The sequence below is a fragment of the Oncorhynchus keta genome, chromosome 7 (genome assembly GCF_023373465.1).
Source record: "Oncorhynchus keta strain PuntledgeMale-10-30-2019 chromosome 7, Oket_V2, whole genome shotgun sequence".
Lineage (NCBI taxonomy): Eukaryota > Metazoa > Chordata > Actinopteri > Salmoniformes > Salmonidae > Oncorhynchus > Oncorhynchus keta.
This window is the reverse complement of record NC_068427.1, coordinates 10,382,750-10,406,428: the sequence shown is the minus strand read 5'-3', so window position 1 is coordinate 10,406,428 and position 23,679 is coordinate 10,382,750. Positions and strand designations below refer to the sequence as shown.

The window sequence follows — 23,679 nt, the reverse complement described above, 5'->3', positions numbered from 1 at the left end:
GCAATTTGAATGCACAGAAATACCATGACAAGATCCTAACGCCCATTGTCGTGCCATTCATCCGCTGCCATATTGCAAGTAACTGTACACAATTCCTGAAAGTTGAAAATGTACCAGTTCTTCCATGGCCTGCATAATCACCAGACATGTCACCCAATTGAGCATGTTTAGGATGCTCTGGTTCAATGAGTACCATAATCAATAGCCTAATCAACTCTATGCAAATGAGATGTGTCACGCTGCATGAGGCAAATGGTGGTCACACCAGATACTGGCCTCTTTCTGATCCATGCCCCAACCTTTTTTTTTTTAAAGGTATCTGTGACCAACAAATGCATAACCAGTGTGCCGTCTGGTTTGCTTAATAAGCTATTGGAAATGATTTAAACTTTTACTATAGTATATTTAAAACCAGATACTTTTAGACTTTTACTGAAGTAGTATTTATTTTATTAGTATTTTTAAAAAATTTTATATATTTTTTTATGTACCCCCAGAATATCTAGTGGCACAGCTAGCACTGCAGTGCAGCGCCTTAGACCACTGCGCCACTCGGGAGGCCCTCAAGTAGTATTTTACTTGCCGACTTCCAGTTTTACTTGAGTCATTTTCTATTAAAGTATCTTTACTTTTACTCAAGTATGACAATTGGGTACTTTTCCCACCACTGGACACAGTTGTAACTGCAAAGCCAGCCATGGTGCGCTCAGCCAGGACTGTTACTTTTGCAACTAAATATAAACATTTTAACACTGTGATTAAATTTGAAGTTGGGAAAATAGATAGCAAAAATACAGAAGGGTGTTAAATGCCTGTAAACAGTTTGGGGAGCATTTTTTCCCCCCACAGATTTAATCATTTAATATTAGGCCTACTGATTATTTCTCACTATCTACTTGTGAGTCTGTGAGATATTCATTGACAGACCGCGAGCTACCAGACATGCTGTTTTCTTCCAATGTTCAACCTTTGGTAGTAGGCTGATGGAAGGCTACTTAGAGTCAGAGTTGGCGGTACAGCGAAGCCTAATCAGACATGCCTGTGCTCATCATGGTTCTTAAAGCCAAAGTGAAAAGATGCAAGGAATTTGTTTGTGGTGAACGCTGCTTAAATTGAGATTAAATTGCAATTGTGTGTCACTTGTCTACACACCACATGTCAAAATGGAATTATGTTTTTTGATTTTTTTTTTTTTAAATGAATTTTAAAGCTAAAACGTCTTGAGTAAATAAGTATTCAACCTCTTTGTTATGCAAGCCTAAATAAGTTCAGGAGTAAAAATGTGCTTTGCAAGTCACATAGTAAGTTGCATGGACTAGCTCTGTGTGCAACATGTTGAATGACTACCTCATCTCTGTACCCCACACCTAAAATTATCTGTAAGATCCCTCAGTCAAAGACCAGGAAGATTTTCCAGTGCCTCCAAGAGAAGGACAGCTATTGGTAGATGGGTTTAAAAAAAAGCTGACATTGAATATCCCCTTGAGCATGGTAAAGTTATTAATTACACTTTGGATGGTGTATCAATACACCCAGTCACTACAAAGATACAGCTGTCCTTCCTAACTCAGTTGCCAGAGAGGAAGGAAACTGCCAATGGTGACTTTAAAACAGTTACAGAGTTTAATGGCTGTGATAGGAGAACTGGATAAACAATATTGTAGTAGTTATTCCCCAATACTAACCTAAATGATAGTAAAAATAAGGACTAAAAAATATTAATAAGGAATAAGGAATAAAAAATATTACGAAACATGCATCCTGTTTGCAAATCAACACATCAACTCTTAATATTTTATCAGCAAGGACTAGGGAGTTTTTTAGGATCCAAATCAATTGAATACAGCTCAGCACACTGGTTCAGTCTGCTTTCCAACAGACATTTGGAGACAATTCACATTTTAATATTTTAGCAGGACAATAACCTAAAACACAAGCCTTGGTCATTGAGGTGACCAAGAACCCAATGGTCACTGTGACAGAGCTCCGGAGTTCCTCTGTGGATATGGGAGAACCTTCCAGAAGGACAACCATCTCAGCAGCACTCCACCAATCAGGCCTTTATGGTAGTGGCCAGCTGGAAGCCACTTGTCAGTAAAAGGCACATAACAGCCCGGAGTTTGGAGTTTGCCAAAAGGCACCTAAAGGACTTTCAGACATTGAGAAACAACATAGAAAGAAACAAGGCCTACAGTTTTGACTTAAATCCGCTTCATAATTTATGGCAAGACCTGAAAATGGCTGTCTAGCAATGGCTGTTTAACAACTTTGACAGGTGTGCAAAGCTTTTAGAGACTTACCCAGAAAGACTCACAGCTGTAATCACTGCTAAAGGTCCTTCTAAAAAGTATTGACTGTGTGTGAATACTTATGTAAATGAGATATTTCTGTATTTCATTTTCAATACATTTGTGAAAATCTCAGTTTGAGCCATTTCTCAGGTGCATATGAGTAGGTCTGAACACAGTTCGCCACCGCTAACTTTTCAGTTCATAGGTACCTTTAAAAAAAGAAAATAGTCTCTTACATAGAAGTCGAAGTCAGCAATGGTCAATGGTCAGTTGGATTTGTGTAGAACTGTCAGCAGCAGACTGACTCTTGACTTGGGTCAGCTTGGGTCACCACTCCCTGTGCAGTCCAAGGGCACAAGAGCAATGTTCGGGGAAACATTGCCCCCCTGGGGCATATCCAGCCCCTTTTGCTGTAGCGTCGCCTTCAGGCCATCAACATCGCCCCCAACACGATCAGGAGAGGAGTGGGCAGGAGGCGGATTGACATCCCGGACGATGTCCTCACCAGGGCCTGACTGGCGCTGCAGCTCCGACTCACACCCACGCCACGGCTTGATGGCTGACGGTCGTTTGTGCTTCGAAGCGGCAGTAAAACTCGTTGAGCTGGTTAGGTAGAAGGGGATCACCCAATGCATAGGTGTTCTTTTGTTTGTAATTTGTGATCTTCTGAAGACTCCTCCAGACAGACGAGCAGTCGTTAGTGGAGAGTTGTTGTTCTAGCCTCTCCTTATATGGTGCTTTAGCGGCTTTAATCCCCTTATTCAGATTCTTTCACTACTCTGTAATGGTCCATGTTGCCACTCCTATGTGCCTCTTCCATGGCAGAGCGTAGGCCTCTCAGCTCTGCATTGAGCCAGGGTTTTTTGTTGTTGAATGTGACAAAAGTACTGGTTGGAATGCAGTTTTCCCCACAGACACCAACGTACGATGTTACCCTGCCTGTGTAGTCAGGTAAACTCAGCAAAAAAAGAAAAGTCCCTTTCCCAGGACCCTGTCTTTAAAAGATCATTCGTAAAAATCCAAATAACGTCACAGATCTTCATTGTAAAGGGTATAAACACTGTTTCCCATGCTTGTTCAATTAACCATAAACAATTAATGAACATGCACCTGTGGAACGGTCGTTAAGACACTAACAGCTTACAGAAGGTAGGCAATTAAGGTCACAGTTATGAAAACTTAGGACACTAAAGACGCCTTTCTACTGACTGAAAAACACCAAAAGCAGGGTCCCTGCTCATCTGTGTGAATGTGCCTTAGGCAGGCTGCAAGGAGGCATGAGAACTGCAGATGTGGCCAGGGCAATAGATTGCAATGTCCGTACTTTGAGATGCCTAAGACAACACTACAAGGAGACAGGACGTACAGCTCATCATCCTTGCAGTGGCAGACCATGTGTAACAACACCTGCACAGGAATTGGTACGTGGTACAGGATGGCAACAACAACTGCCCGAGTTACACCGGGAACGCACAATCCCTCCATCAGTGCTCAGACCGTCCGCAATAGGCTGAGAGAGGCTGGACTGAGGGCTTGAAGGCCTGTTGTAAAGGCAGGTCCTCACCAGACATCACCGGCAACAACGTCGCCTATGGGCAAAAACCCACCGTCGCTGGACCAGACAGGACTGGCAAAAAGTGCTCTTCACTGACGAGTCTCGGTTTTGTCTCACCAGGAGTGATGGTCAGATTCGTGTTTATCGTCGGAATGAGGAAGGAATGAGCATTACACCGAGGCCTGTACTCTGGAGCGGGATCGATTTGGAGGTGGATGATCACAGCGTGTCACATCATCGGACTGAGCTTGTTGTCATTGTAGGCAATCTCAACACTGTGCATTACAGGGAAGACATCCTCCCTCATGTGGTACCCTTCCTACAGGCTCATCCTGACATGACCCTCCAGCATGACAATGCCACCAGGCATACTGCTCTTTCTGTACGTGATTTCCTGCAAGACAAGAATGTCAGTGTTCTGCCATGGCCAGCGAGCCCAGATCTCATTCTCACTGAGCATGTTTGGGACCTGTTGGATCGGAGGGTGAGGGCTAGGGCCATTCCCCCCCAGAAATGTCCTGGAAATTGCAGGTGCCTTGGTGGAAGAGTTGGGTAACATCTCACAGCAAGAACTGGCAAATCTGGAGCAGTCCATGATGAGGCGATGCACTGCAGTACTTAATGTAGCTGGTGGCCACACCAGAGACTGACTGTTACTTTTGATTTTGACCCCCCTTTGTTCAGGGACACATTATTCCATTTCTGTTAGTCACATGTCTGTGGAACTTGTTCGGGTTATGTCTCAGTTGTTGAATCTTATGTTTATACAAATATTTATACATGTTAAGTTTGCTGAAAATAAATGCAGTTGACAGTGAGAGGACGTTTCGTTTTTTGCTGAGTTTATGTTGATATTGTCTTCCTTGAAAATGTCCCATTTGGTGGTCTATTTCTTCACTGCTCTAGTACCAGTTCTACCTGTTCATCTTGAAACACCCTTGGCCTGTCTGTGCTCGATCTGGCTGTGTGGGGCTCAGTCTGTGTCTTCCCTGAAGCACTGCTCTGTCTTTCTGTGTCCCCAACAGCCACATAGCCCAGATATGCTCCATAACAATCACACAGCTCCTTACCTGCAGTGTCCTAGTTCTCAGTACAGCACCAACGGCACTTTGTCTGTATGCAACACAACCTGTCCTTATTTATACTCTATAGGATTTGATACACACAAGGTGCTTCTCACATAAGCTTTTTCAGAAGCTTTACTTGGAGACTTAGAGAGGGCATAGTGGGAAAGGACTTATTTTCAGGGCGTAACATGGCAATTAACATAACGAAACCTGGCTGTCTTTCCTCAGTAGCATAAGAAGTAATAATTTTGGTGCTCATATCTGCTTGTCAAGAATGTGCCCGCACATGACATTTGACAGCCATTCCCACCCATGAAGCCTATTTTAACTGCTGGTAGACTGGGTGCAGTTAAAGGCACAGTGCAGTCAAAAACTTGATTTTACTGTGTTTTATATACACTACCAGTCCAACGTTTTAGAACACCTACTCATTCAAGGGTTTTTCTTTATTTGTTCTATTTTCTACATTTTAGAATAATAGTTGAGACATCAGAGTGTGCAAAGCTGTCATCAAGGCAAAGGGGGGATATTTATCAAATCTATTTAGATTTGTTTAACACTTATTTTTGTTACTACATGATTCCATGTGTGTTATTTCATGGTTTTGATGTCTTCGCTATTGTTCTACAATGTAGAAAATAGTATAAATAAAGAAAAAGCCTTGAATGAGTAGGTGTTCTAAAACTTTTGACCGGTAGTGTATTTCCACTCTAGTATGAGGTTGAAATAATACTGTGAAATTGTTTAAATTATGTTAATGCTCTTTTAGTGCAAGGGCTGTTTGAAAAGACCGCCTGAAATGTCAGCCTGTTTTGGTGGGATGGAGTTGTGGCCTGCCTGGTGTCATTCACCAATTAGAAAGGGCGTTCCAAACGCTCTGCAAATAAGAGCTAATTTTCAGTTCTCCTGCCCACATAGATCCCTCCCAGACAGTCCGAGAAAAATACTTGTTTGAGAAATTGTCCTTTGCTAAAAAATCTATTTTGGTTTCTTTTTGACCCTTTTAATACAATCACAGTCAGGTATTTCATTTCGACCCAGAGCTGAATTGATATTGAGATAAAACGGCTGCATTGGACCTATATACAATATATTATAAACAATCTGAGTGTTGTCTTTATGTTTGCTAGGAACATACCGATAGGGCTAGTGGTGCCTTTGTCAAAGTGACCTATTACGTTCACCTTTTCACTCTAGCCCAAGCTGCTCTCTGTGAATCAGAGGAAGTGAGTGAGTGCCTGGGAGTGTAGGGTGCGCCTGCCCTGTTCCCTCCTCCCTCCCGGTCCGTCCCTCCCCTCAGTGGAGGCAAGTGGAACAGGCTGAACTTGAAGCGGCTCGTGGCTGGTTGACTGGACTGCAGTACAGGTGCATGTTGCATCTATCTCCCCTCTCTCCCTATCATTCGTCTCCCGGAGCCATGCGCTTCCTTTAGCTGGCCAGGATGAAAAGTGGGAGGCATTGTTGCTCCTGTTGTGGTTGGATTCTTGCTAAGTGTTGCTGCTGCGGTTACAAAGTGACAGGTGCGTACCTTTACTGCTGGCTGAAGTACAACTCCAAAGGTAGGTTACATCCCTGGCTGATGTCCAGACAGAGGCGCAGCTTAACGATATGGAAGATCTTTCCGTGAGAAGCTCAGCTGTGAGAAAACACAGAATCTGTTCTCTGATCGTAACCCTGACAGGAGCCCTATGCGTGTAAGTCCGTGGTTTAGAACGGAGATCCTGAATATTGTTAAGCAATTATTTTATCTGGACATCAGCCAGGGAGGTTTGTGAGAAACAACATTTGTGAGAAAATGCTTGTGTCTGACTTTCCGTGCTGTAGCTGGTTGACACTATTAGACGTCTCTCCTGTTTTTAATATTGCATGGCTTTACCTTGCCAGTGTTTACTTGTTTGCGGATGTTTCGGGGATCTATTGTGTAGAATCTTAGTGGGACAACGCAGCGCTCTATCACTCGCGTGCGTTCAAACCGGAATCTTTCCTCCCCGTCTATTCCCTTTCTTTTCCTTTGCTGTCGTTTTTCACTAAGGCTTGGGTGTCTTCTGTGCTGTGTAGAGTGCACAGAGGCAAAGTTTATCTCTTAACGCTTTTTAGTGTGACCGGAGCTACTCACTCAAACATTTGTGAGAGAAAGCTTGTGTCTGACTTCACATCCTTCATAGTAGCTGGCTGACAGCCTGAAAACAAAATCTCTCCCGTTTTTAATATTGCATTTGCATTTCTCTAGTGTTTACTTGTCTGCTGATGTTTTAAGGCTTGGTGCTGTGGAGTGGACAGAGGCAAAGTGCCTCTCTGCTGAGCACTAATGTGACCTTAAGTACTGCCTCATTATATATTAACTCCGGCAGCATCTCTGGGCTGTGTACTATAAGAGAGATAGCTGCTGCAATGGTGAACACTCAATGAGAGCTGCACTGGTGCCAACAGCTATTGTACGCTGTTGTATCATTATGCTGTCTAGGAGGATATATATAGGAGGATGCAGAGATTCAGAGGGATGGGGATGAAGCCGTGTCAACAATACATTAGGTTCTGGATCAGCAGAGTTGGCTCCCATTCATAAACATTGAACTCGTCACTAAGAATTGCATAACATGCGAGGTGTTCGTTAATAAGTCTTACAAATGTCATGGATTTTCATTTTCAACATTTCTGTTATGGTATGTCTCTCAAGAATGTGGGATAATATACGTGGAAGTCATGGTTTTTCAACTCTCTAACCTAGATTATTTTTGAGGGAAGATAGTAACACACCGCTGGTGTCTTTGAAGACCAAATTAGCCACAAATGTTCTTTCATGTGAAGCATTACAACAAGTTTCTTTGAAGATGACTCTTAGGGGTTACTTTAGGGAGGGCTGTCTGAATGTGGATGGGATGGCTTTCTCCTTTAATTGTTGCCCAGCGAGTTAACTAGCAGGAATGTTTTCCTCTTTGCATCAAATGTCTGGCTTATTACTGCTCTTGTTGTTGTTGTTTTTACATCCTTTAGGGGTTCACCTTTTGCCCGTTCAGCAAATGGACACCGACATGCTGATAATGTAACCCACACTTAGGAGGTAGCTAGTAGAGAGATTTTAAAACTCTTCGGATATGCGTGGAATGTGAGCGTTACACAATATAAGAATGCCACAAAGTGCGTGACAATGATGGACTGATGAGGAAATAAAACCTGTCTGTGAATAGAAATACCAAAACTCTGGCGTAGTACCCGTAACACCCTGTCAGGAAAAGCAGGACCCTCAGTTTCACGCATGCAAGGAATTCAACTTTCTGTTTCCTGGGAGTCAGATGAGTAGAGTAGACGCAAAAAAATACCTCACGGAGAAACGACTGATAACAAGTTTCTGCTGATTTATTCCATTGCTGACAGGGCATGTCAGTCACAGGATACGTCCCAATCGGCACCCTATGTAGTGCCCTACTATTGAAGACAGCCCTATGGGCCCTGGTCAAAAGTAGTGCCCCACATAGGCAATAGAGTGCCTTCAGTTTAGCCTTTTAAAAGGCCATTTGGGATGAAGTTACGGTTGTGGCAAGTAGAATAACACATGCAAGTTGCCGGAATGTTCTGTGAACAGTTGTACTTCGATAATTAGCCATTTAGTTACTTTTATTTATCCGTTATTTTACCAGGTAAGTTGACTGAGAACACGTTCTCATTTGCAGCAACGACCTGGGGAATAGTTACAGGGGAGAGGAGGGGGATGAATGAGCCAATTGTAAACTGGGGATTATTAGGTGACCGTGATGGTTTGAGGGACAGATTGGGGAATTTAGCCAGGACACTGGGGTTAACACCCCTACTCTTACGATAAGTGCCATGGGCTCTTTAATGACCTCAGAGAGCCAGCCGTATGGTGACTAAAGCTGTAGAGGATTCTGAGGCTAATTCAACTCTTTCCTGAACAGACACTGCTCATAGCCCCAGAGATTCTCTTCAATTTAATTAATGTATATTAATGAATACGTCCACCTGTGGGACATTCCATACTGTACACGTCCTTAAATGTGGGCATACTGTACTAAGAACCTGTGTTACTGCATATTTGACACCACATATCAGGACAGGTAGTCACCAAAAAAAACTAGAAAACAGACAGGCTGTCATGGAGGAGATTGTGTGTAGACTAGAGCAGTATACTGTCAGCCGTTGTTCTTATGTGCGGTGAGAATGGGGAATTAGGTGTATTGAGAGTGATAGCAGCCTGAAGGCTGTGTTGTTGAGTTGTGGCCAGAAGCAATGGAGCCTCTGAGAGGGTGACAAGAAGCCTGAGGCAGTATGTATCAAGTGCTTCATTCGGAGTGGTGATCTAGGATCCTGCTTCCCCCAGTCCGTGTAATCTTATTCATTGTGATCTAAAAGGCTAAACTGATCCTAAATCAGACATTGGATACGTACTGCCCCTGAGGTGCTCTCCTCCTCTTCCACCACCTCTTTCTCCTCCATGCCCCTCCAGCCCTGTGCACTGAGGTGAAGACTGGCCTGCCTGCCTGCTTCACACGCAAGCGGGTTGCTAGGGGACCATGGATCCTCAACAGAAAACATCTCAGGCATTTTTACTGCTCACATGTTCCAGCTGCCGGCCTGCTCCAGTACATGTGTCCATGTTTTCCCCATTCTATTGTCAACCCTGGCTCAATTAGAAATCACTTCAAGTCTTTGTGATACAGCATGCCGGTGGAGAAACCATTTCTGGCTATTGTTGGGAAAATGGTTATCTCTCTGCTTTTTCTCTTCTGTGCATTCTGAAGCTGAGACTAGGTAATTGACTCGAGGGTCGTTCCACCTCAAAAAGCACAAGAAAGAGGATTTTGACACCCACAATCTCTGATGATTCTGAAATAGTTTCTGTTGGAAACATTTAAGATTAGCATTCATGCGACATTATTTTGTTGTAATATCATTTGATAACTGCGCAATGAAGCTAAATGATTGCACCCAAATAGGCAATTTAAATGTAATAGGATTCATATAATATTCAATAAATATAGTACCTAACATCCAATTTGGACTGAACTTTTTTGTAACCCCACACCAATCCCGCCCCAACAACGAATATATAGTATCAGTTACCTATGTCTGACGTATTATGGAGCTGCGGCTCAGAGTATTGTTTCTTCATGCTATGTAATGTATTACCAGTGAATTTGGTAAAGTGTTATCCCCCGTTCAGAGAAATTTGTCATTGAAATGGTACCATCCTACATCCTGCTATTACCAGGTTCTGGCCACTAGATGGTGCCGTTCCGGGTTATTTCTTTTTTTAAACCCACCCCCCCTCCTCTCAATGTTAAAAAGATAGTTCACCCAAATTACAAAATGACATGTTGGTTTCCTTAGCCTGTAAGCACTCTATGGACAGGGCATGACAGCAATACATGCGTTGGATTTGTTGTCCACTGTTTCAAATAGTAATTTATTAGCATTTGTGGCACAAATCCAATGCAAGTCAATGGTACCTATATTTCACACTTCATGTACAAATCATGCTGAAGTATCTAAAAATGTATTTTGTACCCCGATGTTACTTATAGATAAATTGGGTATGAAGCACGAAAATGCTAATATATGTACCATTGACTTGCATTGGATTTGTGCCACTATTGTTAAAACGTTAGCATTTGAAACAGTGGCCAGGTAAACAAAACCAAAGCATGTGTTGCTGTCATACCTCGTCCATAAATAAGGAAATCAATATGTCATTTTGTGATTTGGGGGAACTATGGCTTTCACATTGGGGGTTGGGAATGAATTAAAAAAAAAATAATAATAATAATCACCTAATAGTCGGATCAGCAGGAACAGCACCATCTAGTGGTCAGAACTTGTTAATATCAGGATATAGGATGAGCCACTAATTTCTCTGAACAGCGTAAAAAACAAATCGCCAAATTCTCTGAGAATACATTACATGGGATTAAGAAACAATACTCAGAGCTGCAGCTCCATAGTACTTGTCAGACATAGAGAACTGATACTGTATACTCATTGTGGGGGGATTTTGTCAATTTCTTTAAATCCCTCATGTCATGCTCATTGTTAGAATTTTTTTTGGTCCAAATCAGATGCCGGGCACCATTTATTGAATATTCTATGAATCCTATAAATTAAAATGGCCAATTTGGATGCAATGCATTATCATTCATTTCTCAGAGATCAAATTATATTTCAACAAAAAAAATGTTTCAGGAATGCTAATCTGATCTGTTTAACTACAGAGAAGATTTCAGAACAATCTTGAGACGGTGGGTGTCATGGCTTGCTGAAATGACATGGAGCGACTCTCAAGGTCATTCCACAGGTTGCCATTGTGTGAGACTGGCTCTATATCACATAACTTAATCACAGTCGGTGACACAGAAATATGACACTCTGTTTGCTCTATGCGATAATACCTCACACAAGCATTTCAAACAGGCAGACAGTTTAACTAGAGCAGTGGTCCCAAAGCATAAAAACCCTCCAGAAAATATAGTTATAACAAAACATTTTGATGGGTCTGAAACTAAATTCACCATCAGAGAAGGTCAAAGAAACACCTACAAACCTTTTGATTTCGTGTTGAGGAGTCCTATTTTATCAACATAATTATAAGCCTGATGACTGTTTAACTCCAATATCTCATTGCGCAATGTTTATATAGGGTTGGAAATAATCTACCCCCTTTGTGGTAAGAAGGGATTATTCTTGGTGGCTTTTTCTAGTGAAAGCAAAAGGTGTGTGATAGAAAGTTCTGATTCTGCGAAAGCACTAGGTAGCAGTGAGACGGCCGAGTGAGGAATGAGAATATCTCTCTCTTAGTGCGGCCATTAAGCGGTCGAGGTGGGAAATGAAGGCGCTTAAGAGGACCATGTGTCCCCAATGGCACCCTCTTCCCGATATGGTGCACCACTTTTGATCAGAGCCCTATGATCTTCCATATGGGCCCTGGTCTATAAAGGAGAATAGGGGTGCCTTTTGGGACACAGCCCTCGTGTACAAAGAGCAGGGCCTATTGGCCGGCCAAGGGAGCCACTATTTTTGTAGCACGTGACCATGAGAGCGCCTGCTGTCGTCAGCAAGCCTCAGTGTGACGCGCTGCTCTCCGAAGTGCTTTTCAAGCAGGCAATCATGTGTGGCGTCACAAGGCCAGCTCAACAAGCCACTGTCCAGTCACAGTGAGATTGTTACCACAGACAGCCTGCAGCAAATGTTCCCGAATCTGCGTCTCAAATGGCACCCTATTCCCTACATAGTCTACTACTTTTGACCTGGGCTCTGGTCTAAAGTAGTGCACTATATAGGGACTATGCTGCCATTTACTATGTAGGGAATTAGGCCATTTGGGAAGCATCCCAAATATCTTTGAAGTGGAGTAGAAACCCTCATGTATGGTGGTTATTGAACAGAGGAGGTCTAGCCTGGAGCACTATGCTCCACAGCAGCTATGCAGGTCATAGCTGTAAGTGTACACACGTGTCCCATGCAGCCAAGTGTTGGAGTGCTCTCTCTCTCTGACAAAGGCCCATGGAGAAGGCCTGTCTGAAAAGCAGTGTTCATGTTATCAAAGAGCCATTTCATCAGTTGACTCCACATGGAGAGGAGGGGCTGTGGGTCACCTCAGTTAAAGGGATATTTCAGGATTTTGGTAAATTAATGCCCTTTATCAACTGTACTTTCCCAGAGCCAGGTGAACTTGTAGATACCAAGTCAAATTCTTCGGAAACAACGGTGAAATGCTTACTTACGGGTACTTTGCCAACAATGCAGAGTTAAAGATATATATATATTTTTAATTATAAACAGTTAAGAGGTAGTCTTTGTGCTAAGCTAGTTAGCATTAGCTTGCAAACGGATCACTAACTTCCTTCATACTGGACGCAGATACATAAAAATGTTATCTACGAGTTCATCTGACTCTGGGGATGTAGATAAATGGTCCCATTGCCAAAGTCCCGGACTATCCCTTTAAAAGGCCTATTCCTTCAGACTGCTCTTCTTTCTCTCTCCTCCTCTCTCTCTTTCAGCCCTGTTGTTGACTGTCCCCACAGGGAGAGATTGTGGCTGGGACTATGATATGGCTGTGATACCCCTATGGGCTGCTGAGCTAATCTACTTAATAATATCTAACTACAGGCTTTGTCCACATGATTCTTCACAAGCTCACTTCCCCATAATGAGTCACCTAGCACAGAAGCAACAAGTCAGCAGCAACACAGGCTACGCTATCCCACTCTGCAATTTTCTGTCAATACAGTGTATTCGGAAAGTATTCAGACCCGTTGACTTTTTCCACATTTTCTTACGTTACAGCCTTATTCTAAAATGGATTAAATAAAACAAATCCTCATAAATCTACACACAACACCCCATAATGACAAATCGAAAACAGGTTTATCGAAATTTTGGCAGAAAACAGAAATACTTTATTTACGTAAGTATTCAGACCCTTTGCTATGAGACTCAGTTGCGCTCAGGTGCATCCTGTTTCCATTGATCATCCTTGAGATGTTTCTACAACTTGGAGTCCACCTGTGGTAAATTCAATTGATTGGACATGATTTCGAAATACACACAACTGTTTATATAAGGTCACACAATTGACAGTGCATGTCAGAGCAAAAACCAAGCCATGAGGTCGAAGGAGTTGTCTGTAGAGCTCCGAGACAGGATTGTGTCGAGGCACAGATCTGGGGAAGGGTACCAAAACATTTCATTTCTGCAGCATTGAAGGTCCCCAAGAACACAGTGGCCTCCATCATTCTTAAATGGAAGAAGTTTGGAACCACCAAGACTCTTCCTAAAGCTGGCCACCCAGACAAACTGAGCAATCGGGGGAGAAGGGCCTTGATCAGGGAGGTGAGCAAGAACCTGATGGTCACTCTGACAGAGCTCCAGAGGTCCTCTGTGGAGATGGGAGAACCTTCCAGAAGGACAACCATCTCTGCAGCACTCCACCAATTAGGCCTTTATGGTAGAGTGGCCAGGCGGAAGCCACTCCTCAGTAAAAGGCACATGACAGCCCGCTTGGAGTTTACCAACAGGCACCTAAAGGACTCAGACCATGAGAAACAAGATTCTCTGGTCTGCTGAAACCAAGATTGAACTATTTGTCCTGAATGCCAAGTGTCACATCTGGCGGAAACCTGGCACCATTCCTATGGTGAAGCATGGTGGTGGTGGCAACATCATGCTGTGGATATATTTTTCAGCGGCAGGGACTGGGAGAGTAGTCAGGATCAAGGGAAAGATGAACAGAGCAAAGTACAGAGAGATCCTTGATGAAAACCTGCTTCAGAGCCCTCAGGACTTCAGAAGATTCACCTTCCACAGGACAACGACCCTATGCACAACGCAGAAATGGCTTCAGGACAAGTCTCTGAATGTCCTTGAGCGGCCCAGACTTGAACGGGATCGAAAACATCTCTGGAGAGGCCTGAAAATAGCTGTGCAGCGATATTCCCCATCCAACCTGACAGAGCTTGAGAGAATCATGTGGAGAAGAATGGGAGAAACTTCCCAAATACAGGTGTGCCAAGCTTGTAGCGTCATACCCAAGAAGACACGAGGCTGTAATCACAGAGTAAAGGGTCTAATACTACAGTTTTTTGTTTTTTAATACAAAACCTGTTTTTGCAATGGAATATTGTCTGTAGAAAACAATTGAATCCATTTTAGAATACAGCTGTAAAATAACAAAATATGGAAATAGTCAAGGGGTCTGAATACTTTCTGAAGGGACTGAATGTGTCCCAAATGGCACCCGGTCTACAATTGCTTTCGGGCGCGAGAAGTGTTATTCTCCCTCTTTTGTTTGCCACAATAGGATTGACAGGAGCAGCACATACAGTGGGGCAAAAAAAAGTATATAGTCAGCCACCAATTGTGCAAGTTCTCCCCCTTTTTAAAAGATGAGAGAGGCCTGTAAATTTCATCATAGGTACACTTCAACTATGACAGACAAAACGAGAAAAAAAATCCCGAAAATTACATTGTACGATTTTTAATTTATTTATTTGCAAATTATGTTGGAAAATAAGTATTTGGTCACCAACAAACAAGCAAGATTTCTGGCTCTCACAGACCTGTAACTTCTTCTTTAAGAGGCTCCTCTGTCATCCACTCGTTACCTGTATTAATTACACCTGTTTGAACTTGTTATCAGTATAAAAGACACCTGTCCACAACCTCAAACAGTCACACTCCAAACTCCACTATGTCCAAGACCAAAGAGCTGTCAAAGGACACCAGAAACAAAATTGTAGACCTGCACCAGGCTGGGAAGACTGAATCTGCAATAGGTAAGCAGCTTGGTTTGAAGAAATCAACTGTGGGAGCAATTATTAGGAAATGGAAGACATACAAGACCACTGATAATCTCCCTCGATCTGGGGCTCCACACAAGATCTCACCCCGTGGAGTCAAAATGATCACAAGAACGGTGAGCAAAAATCCCAGAACCACACAGTGGTTCTAGTGAATGACATACAGAGAGCTGGGACCAAAGTAACAAAGCCTACCATCAGTAACACACTACGCCGCCAGGGACTTAAATCCTGCAGTGCCAGACGTGTCCCCCTGCTTAAGCCAGTACATGTCCAGGCCCGTCTGAAGTTTGCTAGAGAGCATTTGGGTGATCCAGAAGATTGGGAGAATGTCATATGGTCAGATGAAACCAAAATATAACTTTTTGGTAAAAACTCAACTCGTCGTGTTTGGAGGACAAAGAATGCTGAGTTGGATCCAAAGAACACCATACCTACTCTGAAGCATGGGGTGGAAACATCATGCTTTGGGCCTGTTTTTCTGCAAAGGGACCAGGAGGACTGATCCGTGTAAAGGAAAGAATGAATGGGGCCATGTATCGTGAGATTTTGAATGAAAACCTCCTTCCATCAGCAAGGGCATTGAAGATGAAACGTGGCTGGGTCTTTCAGCATGACAATGATCCCAAACACACTGCCCGGGCAACGAAGGAGTGGCTTCGTAAGAAGCATTTCAAGGTCCTGGAGTGGCCTAGGCAGTCTCCAGATCTCAACCCCATAGAAAATCTTTGGAGGGAGTTGAAAGTCCGTGTTGCCCAGCAACAGCCCCAAAACATCACTGCTCTAGAGGAGATCTGGAGGAATGTGTGGAGGAATGGAGGAATGTGTGAAAAAGTGTGTGAAAACCTTGTGAAGACTTACAGAAAACGTTTGACCTCTGTCATTGCCAACAAAGGGTATATAAGTATTGAGATAAACTTTTGTTATTGACCAAATACTTATTTTCCACCATAATTTGCAAATAAATTCATTAAAAATCCTACAATGTGATTTTCTGGATTTGTTTTTCCTTCTCATTTTGTCTGTCATAGCTGAAGTGTACCTATGATGAAAATTACAGGCCTCTCATCTTTTTAAGTGGGAGAACTTGCACGATTGGTGGCTGACGAAATACTTTTTTGCCCCACTGTATCTCCCTATCTGGCTGATAACAACATCCTGGGTCTTTTCAACATCATGGACAGACTTGTATGTTGGGCCTGGTCAACAGCAGGCCTGCCTCCACAGCACAAACATATCTCCCCTTTCTTCTCAATGGCTTGGCCAAATGTTTCCTTCAGTATCAAGCTATGTTTTATCTCAAGGGGATGGATGTTCTCTCTGCTTTTATGGTTAGTAGTACTGACGATACTTCAGGATTGTGTTCATTTGGGAGAAAATCTATTTTTATGTGTGTTCTGTTGTTAAATGTTTTGTTATGGTGCACCCTACTGTACTTCACTTTTGACTGCATGGTGGTGGACCGGGAGGAGTTTGACAAATACATCATTCAGGAGCTTTTGCTCTAATCACTCTCTGGTGCCTGTCTGGATCTATGTGAGGACCTCTGCTCTCTTTTGGGTCTATGTATCCATCCATAGAGGAATTTTGTAACAGAGTGCAGAGGCAAATGTCCTCGCCCTGTAGACCAGAGCTAGTCTGGATCCAACAGCACATACAGTTCCTTCAGAAAGTGTTCAACCCCTTCACTTTTTCCACATTTCTTGTTGTGTTTCTGCCTGAATTTTAAAATCGATTCAATTGAGATTTGGTCTCACTAATCTACACACGATATCCCATTATGTCAAAGTGGAATTTGTTTTGATAAATTATTACAAATTAATAAAAAATGAAAAAATGAAATGTCTTGAGTCAATAAGTATTCAACCCCTTTATTATGGCAAGCCTAAATAAGTTCAGGAGTACAAATGTGCTTAACAAATCACATAATAAGTTGCATGGACTCATTCTGTGTGCAATAATAGTGGTTAACATGATTTTTGAATGTGGCAAAGAAATGTACTTTTTGTCCTGAATACAAAGCATTATGTTTGGGGCAAACACAGCACATCACTGAGTAGCACTCTATATTTTCAAGTGTGGTGGTGGCTGCATCATGTTATGGGTTTGCTTGTCATCAGCAAGAACTAGGGAGTTTTTGGGGAAAAAAATGGAATAGAGCTAAGCACAGGCAAAAGCCTAGAAGAAACCTTGGTTCAGTCTGCTTTACAACAGACACTGGAAGGCAAATTCACCATTCAGCAGGACAGTAACCTAAAACACAAGGCCAAATCTACACTGGAGTTGCTAACCAAGATGACATTGAATGTTCCTGAGTGGTCTAGTTACAGTTTTGACTTAAATTGGCTTTGAAATCTTTGGCAAGACTTGAAAATGGCTGTCCAGCAATGATACATTTCTGAGAAATGTCTGAATTTTTCTTCCCCTTTGACATTAGAGTATTTTGTGTAGATTGTTGATAATAAATAACAATTGAAGCCATTTTAATCCGACTTTGTAACACAATAAAATGTGGAAAAATACTAGGGGTTGAATATTTTCCAAAGGCACTGTATGTCTTCAACTTGGTTAAATAGTTAGTAATAGCCTAAACTAGTCCACCTTTTAGCCATTATGAAGCAAGCTGCAGTTTATTAATATAAAAGTCAGAAAAGCAACTGTCCAGTAAACGTTTCCACTATCTTTTTACTGGCTAAAAACAAACATGAGCATCAAATATTTACAGAGAAAAGTGCATAATTATCAGCTAACACACTGGAAATGTATCTTTGTAACGGCGTTCTTCGTTTGTAGAAAGAGAGTCGGACCGAAATGCTGCGTGGTGGTTACTCATGTCTTTAATAAATGAAGAGCGATACATGAAATAACTTATACAAAAGCAAAACAACAAACGGAACGTGAAAGGCTGTAATTAGGTTATCTGGTGAAACTACACAGAGACAGGAACAATCACCCACGAAATACAAAGTGAAACCCCGGCTACCTAAATACGGTTCCCCATCGGAGACAACAAGAATCACCTGACTCTGATTGAGAACCGCCTCAGGCAGCTAAGCCTATACTAGACACACCCCTAATCAACCACAATCCCAATGCCTACAAAAACCCCAATACGACAATACAATAACCCCATGTCACACCCTGGCCTCAACAAATAATTAAAGAAAACACAAAATACTAAGACCAAGGCGTGACAGAACCTCCCCCCCCTAAGGTGCGGACTCCCGGACGCACCTCAAAACCATAGGGAGGGTCCGGGTGGGCGTCTGTCAATGGTGGTGGTTCCGGCTCGGGATGTGGTCCCCACTCCATTAATGTCCTAGTTCCTCCCCTTCGCGTCCTGGGATAATCCACCCTCGCCGCCGACCATGGCCTAATAGTCCTCACCCAGAACCCCACTGAACTGAGGAGCAGCTCGTGACTGAGGGGCAGCTCGGGACTGAGGGGCAGCTCGGGACTGAGGCAGCTCGGGACTGAGGGGCAGCTCGAGACTGAGGGGAAGCCCAGTACTGAGAGGAAGCCCAGTACTGAGAGGAAGCCCAGTACTGAGATGAAGCTCAGGTAGGTAGCCGGCTCCAGTAGATCCTGGCTGGCTGGCGGATCTGGAAGATTCTGGTTGACTAGCAGATCTGGAAGATTCTGGTTGACAGGCAGATCTGGAAGAATCTGGTTGACTGGCAGATCTGGAAGAGACTGGTTGACTGGCAGATCTGGAAGAGACTGGTTGACTGGCAGATCTAGAAGATCATGGCTGACTGGCGGATCTAGCTGTTCTATGCAGACTGGCAGCTCCTTGCAGACTGGCAGCTCCTTGCAGACTGGCAGCTCTTTGCAGACTGACAGCTCCTTGCAGACTGACAGCTCTGGCTGCTCCATGCAGGCTGACAGCTCCTTGCAGACTGGCAGCTCTTTGCAGACTGACAGCTCTGGCTGCTTCATACAGACTGACAGCTCCGACTGCTCCATGCAGGCTGACAGCTCTGACTGCTCCATGCAGGCTGACAGCACCCTGCAGACTGGCAGCTCCTTGCAGACTGACAGCTCCTTGCAGACTGGCAGCTCTTTGCAGACTGACAGCTCTGGCTGCTTCTTGCAGACTGACAGCTCTGGCTGCTTCATACAGACTGACAGCTCTGGCTGCTTCATACAGACTGACAGCTCTGGCTGCTTCATGCAGACTGACAGCTCTGGCTGCTTCATGCAGACTGACAGCTCTGGCTGCTTCATACAGACTGACAGCTTTGACTGCTCCATGCAGGCTGACAGCTCTGACTGCTCCATGCAGGCTGACAGCACTCTGCAGACTGGCTGCTCTTTGCAGACTGACAGCTCTGGCTGCTCCATGCAGGCTGACAGCTCCTTGCAGGCTGACAGCTCCTTGCAGACTGGCAGCTCCTTGCAGACTGGCAGCTCCTTGCAGACTGGCAGCTCTTTGCAGACTGACAGCTCCTTGCAGACTGACAGCTCTGGCTGCTCCATGCAGGCTGACAGCTCCTTGCAGACTGGCAGCTCTTTGCAGACTGACAGCTCTGGCTGCTTCATACAGACTGACAGCTCCGACTGCTCCATGCAGGCTGACAGCTCTGACTGCTCCATGCAGGCTGACAGCACCCTGCAGACTGGCAGCTCCTTGCAGACTGACAGCTCCTTGCAGACTGGCAGCTCTTTGCAGACTGACAGCTCTGGCTGCTTCTTGCAGACTGACAGCTCTGGCTGCTTCATACAGACTGACAGCTCTGGCTGCTTCATACAGACTGACAGCTCTGGCTGCTTCATGCAGACTGACAGCTTTGACTGCTCCATGCAGGCTGACAGCTCTGACTGCTCCATGCAGGCTGACAGCACTCTGCAGACTGGCTGCTCTTTGCAGACTGACAGCTCTGGCTGCTCCATGCAGGCTGACAGCTCCTTGCAGACTGGCAGCTCTTTGCAGACTGACAGCTCTGGCTGCTTCTTGCAGACTGACAGCTCTGGCTGCTTCATACAGACTGACAGCTCTGGCTGCTTCATGCAGACTGACAGCTCTGGCTGCTTCATGCAGACTGACATCTCTGGCTGCTTCATGCAGGCTGACAGCACTCTGCAGACTGGCTGCTCTTTGCAGACTGACAGCTCTGGCTGCTCCATGCAGGCTGACAGCACTCTGCAGACTGGCTGCTCTTTGCAGACTGACAGCTCTGGCTGCTCCATGCAGGCTGACAGCTCCTTGCAGGCTGACAGCTCCTTGCAGACTGGCAGCTCTTTGCAGACTGACAGCTCTGGCTGCTTCTTGCAGACTGACAGCTCTGGCTGCTTCATACAGACTGACAGCTCTGGCTGCTTCATACAGACTGACAGCTCTGGCTGCTTCATGCAGACTGACAGCTCTGGCTGCTTCATGCAGACTGACATCTCTGGCTGCTTCATGCAGACTGACAGCTCTGACTGCTTCATGCAGACTGACAGCTCTGACTGCTCCATGCAGGCTGACAGCACCCTGCAGACTGGCAGCTCTTTGCAGACTGACAGCTCTGGCTGCTTCATGCAGACTGACATCTCTGGCTGATTCATGCAGACTGACATCTCAGGCTGCTTCATGCAGACTGAAAAGAAAACAGGCAACAGCCGCCCAGACAACTTACCCAAAGACCTGGGTACAAAAATATAGTTGAGCCTCCGCTCAACCCCCCTGGAGTTGCGCCATGTCGGACCGTCCATTTTCGGAGTAGTGTGCAGACCACCATCTACCAGACCATGGCAAGCCATTAGCCTGGCAATGGCGCCTGCACTGCAATCCCCCCCTCTTCCTAAATCTGTATTAAAATCCCCCCCTATCACTAATTTCCTATTTGTGACACACAGGGGCGTCAGACAGTCCACCATCTCCCTCCTGTCTGCCACCACCTGTGGCCCATACACCACCACTAATCTAAATTTACAATCCCTTATCGTGACATCCACCCCTCCCCTGCATTACCACAAAAGAATCCTCCACTTTTACCTCCCTGTGCCCACACAAAATCCCTACCCCCGATGAGTGCACCCCCCCAACAACCCAAACCGACTCCCCCTTGTCCCACTCCCTCTTAAACCTACTAACATCCCCTCCATCCCTCAGGTGAACCTCCTGTAAAAAACAAAAATCAAACCCCACACCCTCCAAATAACTAAAAACCGCCCTCCTCTTAACAAAATCCCTTAAACCCCTTACATTTAAACTAACAAAAGTAAAATTAGACCCCATGAAAAATAAAAACATGTAATACACTCAAATTCTAAACCCAGACAGAAAAACAAACAAACAGGAGACTCCCCTGCTCCATATCTACCGGTGAGAACACCGTCCGTAATCCCGACATCCCCCCCTCTTCCTCCATCTCACCATCCCAGGATGCAGGAATAGTGTTTGGCTCCGGGGTGCCCTGCACCCTGGGTCTACCTCCACAATCCTCCCCCCTCCCCAGTGTTGCAGCTGGTTTGGAAAAAAATTGGGGAGGCTGAGTCCCCAAACAAAAAACTCCCCACCTCCTCCTGTACCCAGTCCTGAGTCTTGTTAGGTGTGTCCCCACCCAACAGAAGTTGAGAGCCTGGGGAAACCAGCAGCAACCCAGAGGTATCTCCCACCCCCATCACTCTCTTGGCCATCCCCTCCCTCTCACTGTCGGCCAATCGCACCCTCCTCTTCATTCTCTTCTTTGGTGATGGCGGCAGTGGAGAGATACCACCCTCCCCCCCCCGCCAGCTCCTCCACCATACCCCTCATCTCTTCCACCAGGGCACTTTCCCCCCAGTCCACTTGCTCTTCCACCGTCTCCTTCTCCACCACTCCTCCCTTGCTTTCTTCTCTCTCATGCTCCTCCACTCGGTTGCCTTCTTCCGCCGCTTTTCCTGGTTCTCCTACTCCCGTGCCTTCCGTTTCCTTCTCTCTTCCATCCGCCGCTTCTTGCTCCTCCTCCTTCCTTGTGGCCTTCCCCTCTGGACCTGTACTCTGGTCATGAGGCGTGCTTCCTTCCCCTCCTCTTCTTCCCCCATCCCCCGCTCCTGCTCCCCCCCCAGCCACAGACGCATATGACCTCTGACGGGCCGGGCACCCCCGCCACAGGTGTGCTGACGAGCCACACCCATGGCACGTCTTAGGCTTGTCACAATCCCTCGCCTCGTGTTCCTCAGATACACAAAATCTGCATGTTCTTGTGCTGCACGAGGCGAATATGTGTCCGTAGGCCATACAGGGCCTGCAAAATGGGGGCTGACGTGCATAAAACAACGTCCCCCTGTCAGCCCTTAGGGAGAACATAGCAGGAGGATGGAGGTAGCCACCATGTCCCTTTGGGTCCTCTCTGAGGAGGGCCTGGAAACCTCTCCTCCCATTCCAAAACCCAAGGGAGTCTTTAAGGTGCCTTGCTGAGGAGACGTTATCCATGTATCTCCCCAGAAAAGCCCTCACCTCTTCGTCCTTAACATAAGGGTTGTAAATGTTGACAGTTACAACCCTAAAGTTATTCTTCGCCAGGCTTGTTATTTCGTAGTGGCACATCGGCCTCTCACCTCCCACTGCTCTTGCCCTTCTCAGGATATCATCGTGTTTTTCCTCTGTATATAGTGCCACGTCGTATGCTCCCTCCAACGAGTTGCCTTGGAAACAAAACACGTCCTTCACCGTCAGCTTTAGAATCCCCATCAATATTATCCTTCCAAAAGATTCCTGTCCTAAAGGCTCCAACTCCTTTTCCTTCCAAGCAAACCGAATGGTGTTGGCCAGCCCAATCCCAGGGACCGACCGTGTTGATGTATTTAGCACCATCTCCGCAAGGAGAATGGCGCTCGTTCTCTTCTCTTCCAAAACAAGTAAAAAAGAAAAACCAAAGTGACCGAGCCTATCTGGTGAAACTACACAGAGACAGGAACAATCACCCACGAAATACAAAGTGAAACCCCGGCTACCTAAATACGCTTCCCCATCAGAGACAACAAGAATCACCTGACTCTGATTGAGAACCGCCTCAGGCAGCCATAGCCTATACTAGACACACCCCTAATCAACCACAATCCCAATGCCTACAAAAACCCCAATACGACAATACAATAACCCCATGTCACACCCTGGCCTGAACAAATAATTAAAGAAAACACAAAATACTAAGACCAAGGCGTGACAATCTTTGGGAAAAAAATAACATATCTCACAGGCCCTGTTTGTAGAAATGATATCAACGGTCAAAAGGAGGTGTGTTGTGTCCTGAAACCAAGGCTTGAAATGAGCTGAACACACACTGTGTGACTTGCATTCCTATACAGTATTAGGCTCCATTGAGTATTGTTGGTATACACATGTCTGCATTCCTACACTGTATTACATCGGGCAATGTTAAAAAACAAATGACTGTGTACTGTTCACCCTATGCTTTTGGGAAGGTTGGTATTTCTTAGTGGATGTCAGACTGCAAGGGATAACTAAGGCATAGTTAGTACAGAAA

At 44.9% G+C, this 23,679-nt stretch overlaps 1 protein-coding gene across 7 annotated transcripts in view; it reads left to right on the top strand.

Moving 5' to 3' along the window:
* The window catches only part of LOC118385967 (kalirin-like), a 304,704-nt gene that overhangs the window by 248,909 nt on the left and 32,116 nt on the right, over positions 1-23,679 (top strand). The window contains exon 1 of one of the 7 annotated variants that reach the window (XM_052521957.1): positions 6,214-6,433. The exons of the other annotated variants lie outside the window; for them this stretch is intronic. Within the exon in view, the coding sequence (XP_052377917.1) occupies positions 6,355-6,433 (79 nt within the window). The 5' untranslated portion in view covers positions 6,214-6,354. Of the gene's footprint in view, positions 1-6,213; positions 6,434-23,679 lie in introns of those variants that run through there. 7 annotated transcript variants of the gene reach the window in all.